This window comes from Chaetodon trifascialis, chromosome 5, assembly GCF_039877785.1.
Source record: "Chaetodon trifascialis isolate fChaTrf1 chromosome 5, fChaTrf1.hap1, whole genome shotgun sequence".
In the NCBI taxonomy this organism is placed as follows: Eukaryota; Metazoa; Chordata; class Actinopteri; order Chaetodontiformes; family Chaetodontidae; genus Chaetodon; species Chaetodon trifascialis.
In genome coordinates this window covers 23322402-23339643 of record NC_092060.1, presented here as the reverse complement: position 1 = coordinate 23339643, position 17242 = coordinate 23322402, and the positions used below count along the sequence as shown (strand labels likewise).

General features: G+C 42.7%; 1 protein-coding gene across 2 annotated transcripts in view; it reads left to right on the top strand.

Annotated features, from left to right (window-relative positions):
• The window catches only part of rab28 (RAB28, member RAS oncogene family), a 29846-nt gene extending 19142 nt beyond the window's left edge, over positions 1 to 10704 (top strand). Inside the window, exons 5-8 of one of the 2 annotated variants that reach the window (XM_070963001.1) lie at positions 5603 to 5706; positions 5810 to 5887; positions 8085 to 8186; positions 9070 to 9489. In XM_070963001.1, the coding sequence (XP_070819102.1) occupies positions 5603 to 5706; positions 5810 to 5887; positions 8085 to 8180 (278 nt within the window). In that variant the 3' untranslated portion in view covers positions 8181 to 8186; positions 9070 to 9489. Of the gene's footprint in view, positions 1 to 5602; positions 5707 to 5809; positions 5888 to 8084; positions 8187 to 9069 lie in introns of both variants that reach the window. The other variant, XM_070963002.1, reaches the window with a different exon arrangement.
• The last annotated feature ends 6538 nt before the right edge of the window (positions 10705 to 17242 follow it).

Below are 17242 nucleotides of genomic sequence, written 5' to 3'. Positions count from 1 at the left end.
ATATGTTACGCAGTGTTTTTGACTGAATTCGTCACTGTAATCTGGGTGACTTCGACCTAATCCGCCCTGTGGAGTTTGTGACCACTAGTGGTATCGTGTGCTCTGTTAGTCTACGCATGGATACATATTAATGCCACAGGGGCAACGCAAGCGTGGTGTGCCTTAAAAGTAAAATTAAGAAGGAGCACTGCAAACTGACATAAAAGGGCTTTAAGGAAAGAAGCCATGCGGAAGTGCCTTAAAGCTGCATTCTTTCTAAAGACCAACAGGGGGCAACACCACTGGCTTCAAAAAGTAATTATGTAAAATGACCATAACTCTCAGTTTTCTAACGTGTTTATGGTCTCAGTCGCTAGTTTCAAGTCCTCCTCAATACAGCATGATGTACATTTTGTAACTTATGGTCCCATTTAGAGTAAAATAGCTGAATAACTGAAGCAGATGTTCATCTCTTGTGGCCCCTACCTGCCGGTTAAGAGGAGTGAAGAGTCAGCAGTCAATGGTTGTGTAAAACGGAGCAGTTAATAAAATTGGTTTTTCAAAAATTGGGAATCACAGCAACTTTGACAGGTCCTTGACCATACAGTCACAAATGTGCTCTGAAAATATTAGGCTGATGGGTCCATTGCTATCTGAAAGTAGCTGTGGACGGATACACACATGCACACGACCAAATGCATTACACAATTATGAGTGAATGGTTTTAGTTTGGTAAGAAATGTCAATGAACTATAATAAATCCAACAGGGAGGGAGGGAGTCCAACATGTGAGGACATTGTGCTGATGAATTCATGCAAAAGGCTGTTGTGATTAACCAGGATACCTTTTCTGCTTCAGAACTGAGAGCAGCGGTAGAGACTCACAAAACCCCATTGAATGTCAGAACTACAGAAAAGTTCTGGGATGTTTTCAAACTTAGTGGAGCCTGGTGAACAATTTGCTCAGACAGTTATAAGTCATTTCATTAGGAGTTGGACTTGGTTTGATGATCCTTGCCCTCACTATACAGTCTGAATTGGCTCATGGTCGTCATTGAGGGGAAACTGAGGCAAACCCTCTTAACAGGGTCTTAAAGGCACAGTGTGAGGTAATGTTGGAAGTGATAGGTTCTCCCCTGGGGTTGATTAGGCTCAGCCTTGTAACTTTCACTTAATGTGATATGACCCCTCAGAGCCCCAAGTCTCACAACACACACACGCCCCACCATTACTACCACACACAGACACATAGACACACACACAATTCACACATTCCACCCTCAGCCCTCACACTCCCCACTGCACCAACTGCTGTTTAGTTTAAAACAAGGCTGCCGGCAATTAACTGTGTTATGTCAAGCTTATTCTCTGGCTGTTGCTCGCTGGGTAAACTGTTCCAATTGGTCCCCAGCAGCCGACTCGGTAGAACAGTAAGTAGGTGTCTCTGTTATCACAGCACAGTTTTTAAAAGCCCACTGAGGATCATACAGTGCAGTGTAGGATTTCAGGCTGGTGAGCCAATGTGCAGCTATGAGCTTATTGTTTTGCCTTGGCAACATGTGTTGGTGAACTCTCAAGGAAAAATTCACCCTTGAATTTTCACGTGCTCCACATTTGGCCTGTTACTGTGTCAATGAGAATAACAATACAGCGTGTCTGGAAATTCAAGGTTCGTTGCCAGCAAGTTTTTGCTTTTGGTGTGAATTCTCCCCTTCAAAGTGAGAGTGTGACTTTATAAAAGAAGAAATAACACAAATCTTGAAATGAAAACTTGTATTCGTCAATAAAACCAGTTTCTTATGGTGGCCAACACTATGGTTTAGCATTATCCAGTAATTGTCACTTATGGCCACAGTGGTAGTTTCTTAAGCAAAAGTTATGAAACAGGTGAAAAACAGTGAAAGTGAATTTAAGTGACATTTCCCTAGTTTTATATGTTTGTTTTTGCATATTGTCCCTATTTAAATAAAAATGCAAGAAACAATTGTGGAGCAAAAGAATAATAAAGTCAGCAAATTGACTCAGTAATGTTCGTTACAAAGCAATACCTAGCTCAAGCTTGCTAACGTTAGCTTACATTAGCCACCATTAGCAGCTAGTTATACAGACCAAGTGAGGCTGTCATACCAACCACCACTGCTGAGCTAAGCAAAAAGTGTGTTTTCATCTTTAAGAGGAAGAACATGTTAGTGCTTCCTTGAGTCTTATTCTGGTTTTGATCTTATACGATGAGACAAAACTTTATTATTCCCACACCAGGGAAGTTATTTGGTGATGGAAACATTTTTGATATGACATTCACATGGAACACGAGAAACCTGGCTAAACTGTATCCAGGTTTCTGATCATGTGTTTGCAGGTGTGTCCTGATTGCTCAGTATCTCAGTCACTCATTTGTCCACCAACAGAGAATGTTCAGAAACCTGGATGAGGTGTTTACATGCCACAGGATCCTGGTTTCTATCAGAGTACTCCAACTAGTAAATCCAGGTTTCTCAAAACCATGATAAGATATTTGCATCCACAGCAACTGCAGTACTCATTTACTTACTTATTTTTAATTGTTTTCCTCGTATCTCATTTCAGCAATCGGCATTTGGTTGTCTTCGTCTCGGAGAAGGTGATGTAGCAAGGGTATCGGTTTAAAAGCATGCACTAGGCAGCTCCATCCAACCAAAATCCAACCTCCTTACTAATTTAAAGTGTTTTAGTGACATAAAAAACCCCTCCAAGTCTGTCTGGTTTCAGGATGATCAGGTCTGCCAGTGAGAGGATTCTTTCCATGAAGAAGCGAAGCTGACATCCCCACAGACACTAACTTGTGGAGAACGTCCATATTTTCTTCTCATTTGGTTGTGTTCCCATTTATGTAATAGGTCACCGCAATAACAAACCAGTTATTTACGGTAAAAGCCTAATTTATTCGCCAGATATTAATCTATAACAGTTGTCTAGTAATTCACCACAATGACAGGCAGACCTTTTAAATAAACACTGATGGTGACCAGAGCGAGGGAGGGCCATCGCTCTTGACGAGTGATGATCCCCTCCACTATCTCTATGCACTCGGAGGCCTAAACAGTTTATTTCGTGTTTGCAGTCACTTCCTCGGGGTTGTTAAGCTGATGTACAGTTTGACAGAAACAGAGGGAAACCAGATCATCAGAGGAAGATTGTTTTGACCTGATAAGTAGAAATGGGTACATTAGGGAGAAAAATGAAGCAAAACACTAAAACTGTGGGATTAGTCTTGTGTTCGCTCTACACAGACAGATGCCACATGCTGCAAAATTCTTTTGTGTGAGAACGTGGGCCCACCTGAAGTATTATTTTGTGACTACAGGGAGCAACGGACTTGTTCACAAATCATGAATGATTATGCATATCGGTGTAGTTATCCATTAGAATAGATGTTGGCAGGAATCTCACAAGCTCCATTTCTTTGATGCTCTGAGGCTTTTGATCGTATCCTATGATCTTAAAGTTTGACCAATTAAATCAAAAGTCATTGAATTGTGGTTGATTTTTTTTAGCACTTTAACCTTGTGTGATTAGAAGAAAATGGAAATTTAAACTGACAAGTCAATTATTTTTTTAATTTTTACTCTTCAACTGAGAGCTCAAATACTTCAATTGATATTTTAACTGCTGACATAACGTCTGAAAATGATTTACATTGCGTCATTGGCACTTCAATACTCACTCACTGCAGTACGTAAAGTTGAACGTAAAATTTCATATGCCTTTGGTGATTGCACTTCAAGAGACACCTCACATTGTGTCGGTGCTTTAACTTGAACTGACCCTTCCACTGCTTTAAGTGTTTGAGCATAAACTGCAGCATCCAGACATCTTGTATACAAACAGTTAAGATGAAGACTGTTAATGCGTTCACAGGGTTTGCACCATCAATTTCCAGTGAAAGTGAGCACACTTTAATTTTCCTCAGAAGTTTTGCCTCTTCTAGCTTTATTGTTGTTTTTTTTATTTTCTCTGTGGCCTAGTTATAAAAGCCCCTCCCCTTGATATAGAGCACATACCCACAGGCAAAATTCAGAGAAGTCACTCGCTCGTACACCTTTTTCACTTACAGTAACGTGCCTTCCTCAGCTCCTGAGCCACTATGTTAATGTTGGCTAATCTGACTGTGACACATGATTGATAACCTTTCCCAAGTGTGCAGGATCCAAAGGATTAGCAGTGTTTACTTCAAGTAGCATGCTGGGTACCTCTGCTGTTAATGACTGAAATTAATAACCCGCTGACGCCTATGAGACAGCTATGTTTATGCACAGGCGCAGACATGACAGTCTGCCCTGGACACTGAGTAGCTGTAAAAGTGTCTGCCCTTGCCCAGAAAGGTTTGTGTTTATATGTCACTTATGATGATGGTAATATTCGTTTTTGTCTAAAATGATTCTGTCCAATTTTTTTTCCTTTAACATTTTTGGGTCATATGACTTACCGAGATTTAATAATACGGGATTATTGCAGTGTTTACATTTCTTACTCTCTATGTATCTGTCTCTCTCTTTCCCTGCTTCTATCTTCATCTCCCTCCCTCCCTTTCTCTCTCTCTCTCTCTCTCTCTCTCTCACACACACACACACACACACACACACACACACACACACACACACACACACACACACACACACACTAAGGGGCATGAGAACAGGGTAAATCCTTGACAACTTCAATGAAACCTCACACAAAGAGCAAAACTCGGGGGGACGAGAGAAATGCAACACCGTACAGTAGCCCGACCTCCTCCAGCTACCATAGACATGTACGCACCAGATACCGGGCGTTGCCGCCTTTCTGCACAAAGCCAGAAATAAAGAGCAAAGCTATTGCTTTCAGCAGCAAGACCCCCGGGTGACCTTCCTCATCGACCCCAGCATGACCCCATATAGAGGAAGGAGAGAAGCAAAGCGCCTGGTATCACTGCACAGGAGTCAGATGCACATCACAATAGCTAAAAAGGAAGGCGCTGTCATTGTGTGCTCACAGTAAATCAGCATGAAGGTGACAGTCCCAGTTCTTGGGCCTGTGTGCCCACCTTAAAGGCCGGCACACTCATAAGTCAAACTGTTTTCTCCATCTACACTCTCACTGTGAGTGTCGCCTCAAGACTTCGGTCATCCACGCATTGTTTCTTAAGCATTTCTCCACAGCTGGGCTGGTTTGTCTGTTTCGGGTCAAATAGAGGTTCATGGCTTCAGGGTTCAACTGTACTAGGCTTACACTGAGGAATGTGTCACATCAAGCTTTAATACCAGCTAGGAATGGAGGCTCGGGGCTACTGAATTGATCATTTCCACTCTTATACTCCCCGAAATGCCTCCCTTCATAAATTAGAAAATACAACAATCGGTAGACTGCAGCTGGGTTTGAAAGCAACATAACAATTGAATGATGCTTTGTTTTCACGTGCCTTTATGTGCACTATGCCTGTACACTAGGCAGACCCCCCTCCATCTTAACTCAAGTGTAAACAGTTATCTTTTCTGTTTATGTTCAGATACGTGACAGTTAACCCTGCATGAGTGCTGCATAACCAGCGTATAAATCTATCTATCTCTTGTAAGTTTTCTCATGTCATGCTGTGTTTCGTCCACAGTCGACCTGGAGCACATGAGGACAGTGAAGGCTGACAAACACCAGCGATTCTGCCAAGAGAATGGCCTCATCAGTCAGTTTGTATCGGCCAAGACGGGGGACTCTGTGAGTATCAGCTGATTCTTTAAGTCACGGTAAAAATGTGGAGCACTGAGTGACTTTTAAAAGACTTACGCTGTCTTATCTTTCTTGTTACCACTTCCTCCAGGTGTACCTTTGTTTCCAGAGAGTGGCTGCAGAGGTTCTTGGTGTAAAGCTAAACAAAGCGGAAATAGAGCAGTCCCAGGTGAGCCATAATGGCATCAAGCCCTCTCTGAAATTTCACAAATATTTCTATACAAGCCATATTTTTAAATGACTTTTGCTCGTAACTGCAGTGTACCAGCCACTGTTGAGAGATCACACTGTTCTTGAATTTATAATTGCTCTGTAAAAAAGTGAAAGTAGCTGGTCATATTTATGGGCTCCTCTCTGCTAGCAGTATGTGTAATGCTACGCCTGAACTTAAGGGAGGTCAGAGTGAGGGTGTTAGTTCAGCAGAGGTCACCACACACTGTAAAGGACCTTTTGTTGCATAAACACGAGTTTGTTACGTCTACCTCCTGCGATGGTCTACCTGCCACTGACACTGCCCATCTGTAAATAGACCCACATTGACCACATTAGTGCGTGAAGTCAGAGGTTAAAGGTAGGCAGTTGTAGGGGTGAAGAGGTTAGGACTGGCTGGCTGATTTATTTGGTTTATCTCCCACTGTTTTGGGCCAAAACAGCCTCTCTGCTTGCCAGCCAGACCAAGGTGCCCAGTGGTGGCAGCTGTAGGATTTACAAGGTCCCCTCCCCCACAGGCATTAATCCTGGGCCTGATATGACCGGTTGGAGCCACACTGGCTGGGTAGTGGTTGATGAGCCTGGGGGCTACAGAGAGGTCAGGACCCTCAGAGAAGGGAGAGCATGTAAGGGAAGGACTGGTCAAATTCTCAAGCCCCTCTCCCATCACCAACACTGCTGCTGACTAACTGAAATTGACCATCGACTAATGGAGCCGTCCATCTGGTGTCATCTTCCTGCCCTCCGCTGATAACTCTGTCAATAAAGCAGAGTGTTTTAATCCAGGTTAATCAAGCAGTGTGAGCAGCTGGATCCAGTTGGCTCTTAATGGATTAAGACTACAGATAGATGGCAGAAACAAACACAACTTGACAGCGTTAAGAGCTTTTTAAAATCTAACAACCCCAATTCCAAAAAAGTTGGGACTGTGTAAAACGTGAAAAACAGAATGCAATCATTTGTAAATGTGTGTTCACGAAGGTTTTACAAAGTGTTCCTGACCCCCTGTAGTAACGTCCATTATACAATCATGTGTTCACAAAGTGGTGAACCTGGCTCCATCCTCGCTGAACGACTGAGCCTTTCCAGGATGCCCCTTTCATACCTAATCATGACACTATCACCTGTCACCAGTGAAGCTGTTTACCTGTGGAACGTTCCAAACAGGTGTTTTTGGAGCATTCCACAACTTTTTGACATTATTAAAACAGCTGCAGACCAAAACTCATTCTTAACAGTAATGTTTACTAATGTTGGAGATGTGAAGGAGTGACACATGGAGTTTGTGTCATGGATACAGAGATGAGGCTCTGAGCAGGTCATGGCTCTGGGTCTTGCCGTGGGGCCAGCGAAGCCTCATTATCAGCTGTCAGCTTTAGAGGGTTGAACACGAGGGTCACAACCCCTGACAGTATTGTATCTGCCTGGCAGCCCTCTCCGTCATGGTCCTCTGTCTGTCGGATCAGATAGCGAGGCCACGGATCACTCACTGACTCCGACGCCGAGCTTCGGCAGCTCGTTAATCAGACAGCCAACCAGGGCCTGCTATTCAGCCATGTGGTCTGTTCTTTGGTGGTTCTGCGGCAAAGATTCCAGCACCATTAAGTTCAAATGGAGGCTAATAAAGACTTGAATTCCCACTCAGGCCCAATCTTATGCATTCCTAAAATTTAACAGCTGCCCCAGTAGAATGTTCCACTACAGACACTACAGGGTCAAAACTTGTAAAGTATAACTTCAGAATGATCTACGAGGTGAAAATCATTTTAATGATTAAATGATTGATTGAAACAATCAACTGTGTAGACGAAAATAATTGTTAGTTAGAGCCCTAATTTACTTTGTTTTGTGAGATTTTTGTTCGATTTGACGTCAGTTATTCTGTCTTAAAGATGGACTTTTCACTGCCCATATTGTTGGCTTGACTGTGCTATTCATCTGCACACACTGATGTCATGCTTCACTTTTCTCTGTTTCTTACATTTCTTATGATTTCTCTCACTCCATGACCTTCTCCTCATCCTTTCCTATTCATTGCCCTCACCCTGCTTGGCTTCTCCACTCTTCATCCACTCATCATCCTCTCCCATGCCTTGGTCCTTGTCCTGTTGCTTATGTCCGTGTCTCCCCTGTTCTGATGTCTTGAAACTGCTCAGAGGATTGTGAAGGCTGAGCTGGTGGACTACCCACAGGATGAAGGACCAATTAGACAAGAGAACAACCAGCAAAGCAAAATATGTTCTGTTCAATAGTTGGAAGTATGTTTCTGTTAACATACATATTCAGTAGATCTGTCATAGATTTTAGAGAGCAAAACAGTTGCTTTGTAGTTGTAGTAAATATCACAGTCATGGTGATGTATTTGGTGCCTGTGGTAGAGAATGTAGAGAAACTGAGTGACTGAGTGAGGAAAACCTTCATGATGACCGGCTTTGGACCAGTGTCTTGAATCACTCTATGGATTTTGAGCCATTTACTAACAAATATTAAAGGAGTAGTTGTGGGAAATGGGTTTATTTGCTTCATTTCAATGTGTTGGATGAGAAGATCGATGTCACTCTCATGTGTGCATTATATACAAAGCATACCAGCAGCTAATTAGCTTATCTTAGCATCAACACTTCTTGGAGTCTCTCCTATTTGCCTGGCAATCTCACAGAGGTCCCTGCATCTGGCCAAGAAATATTCTAGCACATAAGCTCTTAAAAAACAGCAACATGTAGTTTTTACACTTAAGTATTTCTACGGATTAAACAAAAAAGATAAAACATGTTCACAAATTGAGGTTTAGAGGTGCTGGTAGGTGGACTTTGTTACTGTAGGAAACAGCCAGGCTAGCTGTTTCCCCCCATTTCCACTGTTTATGCTAAGCTAACCAGCTGCTGGCTGTAGCTTCATATTTACCTTACAGACATGAGAGCAGTGTCAATCTTCTCATCGAACTCTCTGCAAGAAAGCAAAGATGTCTGTTCCTGAACTATTGCTCTAATCAAGTAAACATTTTTCAGATTGAAGGTTTTGTTTCGCTGTTTTTACAGCACATGTTCTCACTCTCTAGAAGTCTTTGTGAAGCTGTAAAATGTGGGAAACTTACTGCAGCTTTTTAATTCTGTGTGTGTTTCTCTGTCTTTCCACCTTCAGCGTGTGGTGAAGGCAGACATTGTGAACTACAGTCAGGACACCGTGGCCAGGACAGTCAACCCCCCTCGCAGCTCCATGTGTGTGGTGCAGTGACCCCCTCCAACACACACACACACACACACACACACACACACACACAAACACACACACACTTAAAGATGTAAAATTGTCTTCAGTCAGTATTCCTCTTTCAGGATTTTCGGGGTGACTGGATGAAATGTGTTCAGGGTGTGTTCTCTGTATTCCCGTGTGTCAGTCGTTCGGGTGAGATGAAGAACAGACTGCGTGGTTTCGAGGCCTTGGCCTGTAGTTTGGATATTGAGCAGGAATGATTTCTTGGGTGGTTTACCAAAAACAGCAAGTGGGACCTCCATTTTTTCAAGTTTACACGCAGCTATCATTTCTATGATTCATCTTAAATACATATATTTAAGTGATTACTTGATTCATGACATTCATTGATACTGTTATCAATCACTTTGGTAATTTCAAATATTTTTATATATATAAGTACAGTATATTTTCTTCTGCCATGGCTGTTAGGAACACTTGTCTCAATGATTAGCTAAGCTGCAGTATCTCTCTAAAGATAACACCATCAACACCTGTCCAATCTCTGTCCCTATGACTGCAAAGTGGATTCAGTGTGAGTCAGTGGGTCATAAACAGCGAGGTGAACCCAAATGCTCTCTCATATGTTTCTTTGTGATATTCTTTTATGTCTGTGGTGCTCCTCGGTTAAACAGGAGGGAAATAGGCATTAAAATGCTGTAGTGGACTGAAACGAATCTCTGTTTTCAATTTGCCAATTAGCGGCTTGCACTAGCAGTGCTGTGACGTGAACTGTGTATTGTTACTTTCCATAGAAATGTTTAAATTTTACAATCTTAAATGAACATGTACATTTTATATTCTTATTATTCTTTAGATTATATACAAATAGCATCTCCGTTCTCCACGTTTCTTCTTCTAGAGTCTTCAGTTGCATTTTGATCATTTCGCTCACACTCTGTGACATTCCCGGGTTCGTCCTGTTAGAGGACAGTTCAGATGCTGGGTTGATAAAGTGTTGATTGATGAACATGACTCAGGAAGGAAGTACCTGAGAGTCAAGCTGAGCATGACCTGAGGTAAATGATGTACAGCGTTTTAGTGGAGGTCTCTACATAGCCTTATTCAACTGTCCGTTATAGAACAGGAGTTTGCATTGAAGAATGACTATGAGGCATGAAATGCTTCATAGGATCTTCATTTTGACCACATTTTAAGAGCCTGTTTGACAGAGTGTGTATTGTTAGAGACGTCTGAGATACTCTCCGTTGAACCAGTTTTGTCAGAGTTGTTTCTACATGATAGTACATGTTGGCATGATGGGTTTTAATGTGGCGTCCACCCACCAAAATGTCTGCCATATGTGTGATATATGTGTTTGTACAATGAAGGCATCCTCCGCTCCATTTCAAAGCTCCTTTCAAGGATTAGAAGTGATCCGAATGCATCCTGGAAATTCTGATCATGTAAACAAAATGTACGCTTTAAAAACTATTAAGAATGTACAGTTTAAGGTGAATGTTTAGTTGACGTCTTACAGCGACACAGTTTTGTGTTTCTAAATAAAAATGCTCCATGGAAAACGAAATGTTTGTGCAGTGTATCTGTGGGAACGTGTCTGTTACTTTCTTTTTGGGATAATTTTTTTTTTTTAAACTACAGAGTATGCTGATCTTTAGAAGTCATTTTGCTTTGTCTGCTGCCGGGACAGGACCAGGTCACATTGATTTAATTCATTAAATCTTCAGGGAATTATTGTTCTATACTGCTGGGAAGTACTGAAAAACAAGTGATATAATATTAAATCATTCTTCAGGTTTTGCATTTGGTTTGAATTCTGTGGTATTAAAATGTAATTTAGTGAATCCTTCAAAAATCAGCAAATGATGTTAGTTTGAGTAGTGTAGTTTTACCAAAATACGAGCTCTATGAATGTGTTCGGGCCGTCTCATTACTCAGCCTTTGTTAGCTTGCTACCACGTTTGGGCCTTGGTTTCATTGCAATTTTTCACTCCATGTTGCGAACACAAACCAACTGGAACAGACCCCGGAGGCTCATGTGAGCGGCAGATGACGGCGACTGGACTAAAGCTGATGAAGGCATTACAGATTAAGGATCCATGTGTTGAAATTTAAGCATAAGGACTGAAACTTGACCACCCCCAGAGATCCCCCTCCATACAGACTCACCAAAGTCTCTGGTAGCTAATGAGCCACCTGGTCTTTGTTCAGTAAATCTTCTCTGAAACAGCCCCTAAATCCACTCTGGACAGATGATACAAACAGCTTTATAAATGGTTGTAAGCTGTATTAATTAATCACTTAAATAGTCCAACCTTTTGTTGCTGTCACACAACTGTAAGAGGGTTCTGGTTTTGGGTTTAGCTTCTTCCTTTCTTCTTTTTCTTTTTTTTGCTGAGTCAATGTCACTGAAACCGCCGCTGTATTTAGGAGGATTATGTGCATCGGAAACCACAGAGACAAAACAAAGACTGCATCTATCCGGGAATATCTTGCATTTTATCTTCTTCTCGGTGTTGTTGAATGCCCACGTCTGTCTGTTGCAGAGCCGCGACAAACAACACTGAAACTTAATGGAGAGTGAGGCAGCCCAGCTGGGGTCATTCCAGCACACGTGCATTGTTTCGCTTGAGTGGACGTCTTAGGAATTGTCTCTGCTGAATTTTTGTCAAGAGCTGTCACCAACGCTGACAGGCGAGACTTGCCCTTGGCTTTGCTGCTGTTTAGACAGGTGTTTTTGCAAAGAAAACAACGGCGGCCCCGTTTCCAGCTCAGACGCTCACAACACTGACGTTCCTCTAAAGACGGCAGGAAAGAATATGGCAGCGCGGATAATGCCAGAGAGGGGTGAGGCTTTTGACAGATCGGTAAAAGTCAAGGTCGAGTTAACGTCAAAATGAATTTGTCTGCCTGTTTCCTCTGTAGCACCATGTGAATCATTCTGTGTGTTAGTTGGTTTCTGGTGTTTGCTCTCTCTCCGTTTGGGCACACACACCAGCGAAGATGCAGAAGTAAACAGACAAACTGTGCGACGTATTTGTTCATATTTAGTTAACCGCTGTGACACATTAAATTTTGCTCATGTCTTTGTAGTCTCAGAATAAATTTTGGTCCACCATGAAACCAAAACACACTTCCCTCTGAAGGTCTTCGGCTCTTCGCTGAGCTTTCAGCCTGTATTTACTTGAATTCAGTGGGTACAAGTCCTGCTTTTTTGTCCTTCTCTTTCCTCTTCCTCCCTGTCTGTGTTTCTCATTGCTGTGCTTGAAACTGCGCGATGACAGTCTCAAAAAACCACACACGACAGGCTGGTAAGAGGGCCATAGTTGTGGGTTGTGCTTTTTTTGTGTGGGCAGAAAGGGGGCCAACACCCTCGTGATTACCCACTCACCCTCTTCCGTTTTCCACCTGTGCAGAGTGCCAGACCCACAGCGTTGAGGGAGTAGGCAGGACTGAGTCAACCCCTCTGATGAGCTCCAGTCCCCCTTGTCCCCACTCTGCCTCCTATTCTCTGTTACTGCGCACCAAGCCAGCCAGCAGCGAGAGGAGTGACAGGCCAGGCGAGGCAGGGCAGCGCCTACGCTGGGCCAGAGCTGGCATCCAGCTATTCAGAGCCCCAAACTGAGCCAGCACTGCTTCGTTCCCAGGGTACTTCAGAGGATTGTTCTCCTCTGTTGTCTGTGGGTGTCCTGAAGTGTGGATGTGTGTTAGATTGTGATCTGAGCACTCGGCCTGTCTCGTTTGCAGCTGTGTAGGCCGTCCTGGTAGGTGCCGTGTGTCTGCTCCAGCTGAAAGGCACATGATTTATTTTAGGGGCAAGGATGTGGGCATTCAGAGGGGTCATATTTATAGCCCGCTGGTCTGGTGAGAGGACCTGCCAGTAAAAGCAGAGATTCTGAAAAGAGGCACGGGGACAGAAAACTGAAAGTCTTTCTCTCTGTGGAGGCCATGGATGAATGCTATTTTCAGTGGGCTGTAATGAATAGCACTTAAAACTGAATAGCTCTTGTATCATATTTTAGATGCAGAGGGAAGGGGAGCAATAACAAAGTCTCTTTATACGGCATGTGATATTCACTCAGCAGAAACAAAAAACACAAAAAACAGGTGTCGAGATAAGAAATTACCATCTATCTTTCAATACCAAAATCTACCTTGAGATTATTCAATACTGGCTGCGTTTAGCTTCGGGAAAGTTTGTAGCTCGGTAAATTCACTGCGCTTCAAATTCACTGCGCTTCAAATTCACTGCGCTTCAAATTCACTGCGCTTCAAACTGATTCTACTGGTGACCAAAAGTCAAGACAAAAACATAACGTGTCAAGATATTAAACATCGAAACGTCCACTAAATCCTTTTAAAGCTGATGGAGATTCTTCTCATGGGACCCAAAGCAGCGAGAGAAAAAGTGCAATCAATGCCTGATCAACAATTTCATGCCTCAAACTGTGGAAGTCTCTGCCAAATGCAAAGACAAAGACGTATATTTTGAATCTAATGTCTAATGTTGTTGAGTAATGTTGTAGCCTTAGTTTTTAAGCTTCAGTCATTGGTTTTTACATTATTTTTAACAATAAAACATTTTATTGCTTTATTCATTGTTTCTTTCTCCTTTTGTTTTTGTCTGTGTTGTTTCAGTTTTGCTTTGTGGGTCACTTTGGGCTGCATGTTTATATGAAATTATATTATTTCATAAATAAAGTTGAGTTGAGTTATAAATACAGGACCTCTGGTGGAACTCTGTTGTTATAAGGAGGCAACAGGTAAACACAGTATTAGTGTATGAAGACATGTTGTGGAAAAACTAACAGAGTTTAGAAGAGAGCTGAAGTGATTGATTGAAATTAAAGAGAAACTCATTGTTTTCTTCATATTTCATAGACAAAACAATGAATAAAGAAAATGTCACATTAATTAAAGACCATCAGGTGCAGACCTAGCTCGGAACATGCTGATCAACAACAGATAAAAGCTCAGGACTGAGTTTCTATGGATGTTTTGACACATTTTGTCATTAGAAATGCTTCATGTTTAATGTCTACCATCCTCAAGCTGTAAACTCTTCAGAGCCACTTGTCACGCCTACAGATGCTGAGTATTTTTACACTCAAATGACAGATTTTCATCTGGTTATTCTGTGTCACAGTTGTTCTGACCCTCCCTCCATGTCTGCACTGTTTTATGTACCTTTACCTGTTGTACCTGCAGTAGTCATGTGATTGCTAACGAGTTCATGAAAGTGTTTTAAACAGAGAAACAGAGCTCTAAGTGGATAGTCTGAATGCTCTGTCTGAGATTCTATGTTCTGCTTTGAGAGATATTTCCAAACTTCTACCGTCCGAGCTCAGTCTCACTGAGATACGGTGGCACTGGCACTGCATTGTGCACACATCATGATTGTGCACACATCATAATGAAAGCTCAGGCGACGTCTCATCCTAAAGCAGATGATGAATGAACTTGGCCTTTTCAGAGCTGATAATTGAGACCTCTCCTGACTTGCAGGCCCGTATAGATCATGCGTTTGATAAAGGATCTGCTCTGTTGGAAGAAGACAAAATGATATCATCATGTAAAAATGACAGTAACCATCCAACACTTGAGCACTTACCCTCTTCTCGGCACTTGAATTCAGCCTGTGCCATCCTCCAACAATGAGATGGTTACTGGGTGGGACCAGCGTTGGGTGTCACTACTTGCCGCATCTGTTGGAAGATAAATATACATAAAAGAGTTGATAAGCGCAGTGAAAATATAAGCAGGGAGGCAGATTACAAGGTCATTACTCAACTCTGCTCCTCTCTGTCTCTTTTGCTTTGTGATTCCTCCTTCATTGTTCCCCAAAATGCTTTGGATACAAAACCTGATACGAGAGCCATTCAGTTTTTTAAGTGCTATTCATCACAGCCTGCTGAAAATAGCATTTGTCCAAAGATGACGCTTTGAGGCTTTTCAAAAGACTGCTTCAGAGATGCTGCAGCACTTTGAGACGCTGAAAAGTGTGAATATAGATGTAGACATTCCACTGTGGCATTTCTTGAGGTGGGAAAGTATGGCTCTGGGATTAAGTAAGTGCCCCCGTGGAGAAAAAATGGTCACGGCCACAATGAATTGAGCATTATTGCTAATTACAGAGGACATATCCCTTCTGGATTTGTGGAAGTATGCTAATTCCATGTTGATCTGCACCTCAAATTATGTCCCATTTAACGTGCGACAGAGTGGAACTTTCGCTCCACATTTGACTGGAAAATTCATCCAGCGTGGAGCCTCAAAAATGAGTCGGGCCACAGTGGAGAGACAGTGTGTGTGAAGATGGCATGTTACAGAGTACAGTGTTTATCGACATCCATGATTGACTGCTTCAGGTGTTCATTTCCCTCCCGGGACGACCGCTTGAAGAGACAAATTCAGTTGTAATGTGTTGACAATACGTGGTCTCTCTTTCCTCAGAACAAAAGGCGCAGGAATATGAATTGTTCCACCAGGTGTCTTTGGGAATGACACGTTTCATGATGTGCACAGAAGGTACATATCATCAGTGAACCTCAACAATGTCAACTTTTCAGGAATCAAGTAAAACGACTTATTTTTAGCTTGACGGGTCGTGTTGTCCAAAGGGATTAGAAAGGGTTTTTAACAGGCTGAAAAGTCGGAGTCTCAGCCCCAAACAAAGACAATAAATGAAACGCTACATTTATCTGAAGTGAGCATGAAAATCAGCAAAAGTTGATGATTTTTGCTCAATCTTTGATGGATGAAGCAAATATTTTTTTTGACAGCTGGTTAGTATAACTTGGCGAGAGACGCAGCAGACTACACGCTTGACACGAACAATCAGCTTCTGGACTTCTACGACTGCCGTGACGTACGTCAGTAATCAATAAGGTGCCGGGGATCAGCTTCACTGTTCCAGCTGAAAGCACCAACAACGAATGTTTACAGGTGCAACTGTCGTCAATCCAAAGTCTGTCTGCAGGAAGACGGCGAGTGTGCAGGAGGTGACAGCTGTGATTAATTTGGTGTAACGCCTCAGACCCGCTGCGGATCGTCAAACGGTTGCAGGTTCAGTGAAATAAAAGAACATCATCCCCCTTTTGTCCCTCTTTGTCGTATTTATGGTTGTGCGTGGACGAACTCTACACGCTCTTTTGGATAAGTGTCGCTGAACGTATCGAAAAATAGGGGAGGTTTTTTTGTTGGGATGTTCTGAGGCGTCCTAGATGTCCTCATTTTGTCCCCAGAGCCTGACTTGTCGGGAAAGGACACTGGTGGGAGCGTGTTGCTTCAGGTACCAGTGAGACGATGAGTTAAGATCCTGGAGGTCCAGTTTGAGTGTTAGATTTAAGAGTCTGAAGGCTTATCAGATGCCAAGACGCTGCGCAGTGGTTTATAATACTCTGAGACCGGATTTTACAACTCTGGAAAGTCATCACAGCAGAAATCATTTTGTCTTTCTTCACATGGTCTGTAAACAGCAGAAACACAGTGTTCACGTTACAAAGTCAACAGGCAGGACTGCGTGCTGCACGTAGCGCCTCGCTAGTCAAGCCAGATTTCTGCCGGACAACTGTGCTTCTTTTTCTTTCTTTTTTTGTAGCGTCTTGTCAGGATTAATGTCAGTCTCAACTGCATCTCCTCAGAGCTGCATCCCTGTAGCTGGTCGGAAATCTTGCTGAAGGGCACCTCAGCAGGGTGGATTTTGGCTGTCAAGGCGAATTGGGCCCAGGCCCTCTGGCTGAAGGACTGTGACACCAATCACAACACCACCCTGCTGGTCCAGCCAACAACAATATCTGGTCAAATGTGGGACTGGCACGATACAGAGCCGCACCGAAATGTTTAAATCAAGGCATTTTTCTTGAGATGTTTGAGAGAAATGTGCTGAGACAGTGGGTCATTTCTTGGTGGTAACAGACAATGTTCTCTCACTGGATTGCCAGTAACGAAAATTGTGTGCTGGAAAAAGTAGCTGCCTCATATTGAGAAGCACGGAAGCATTGATATAATGTGAGGTGACGTTAGAATTCCTTTCTCTGTCCAACACAATGTGGGCAGTGTGGAAAACCTGGATGGTGTGATTTTTTTCAGAGTATCCATC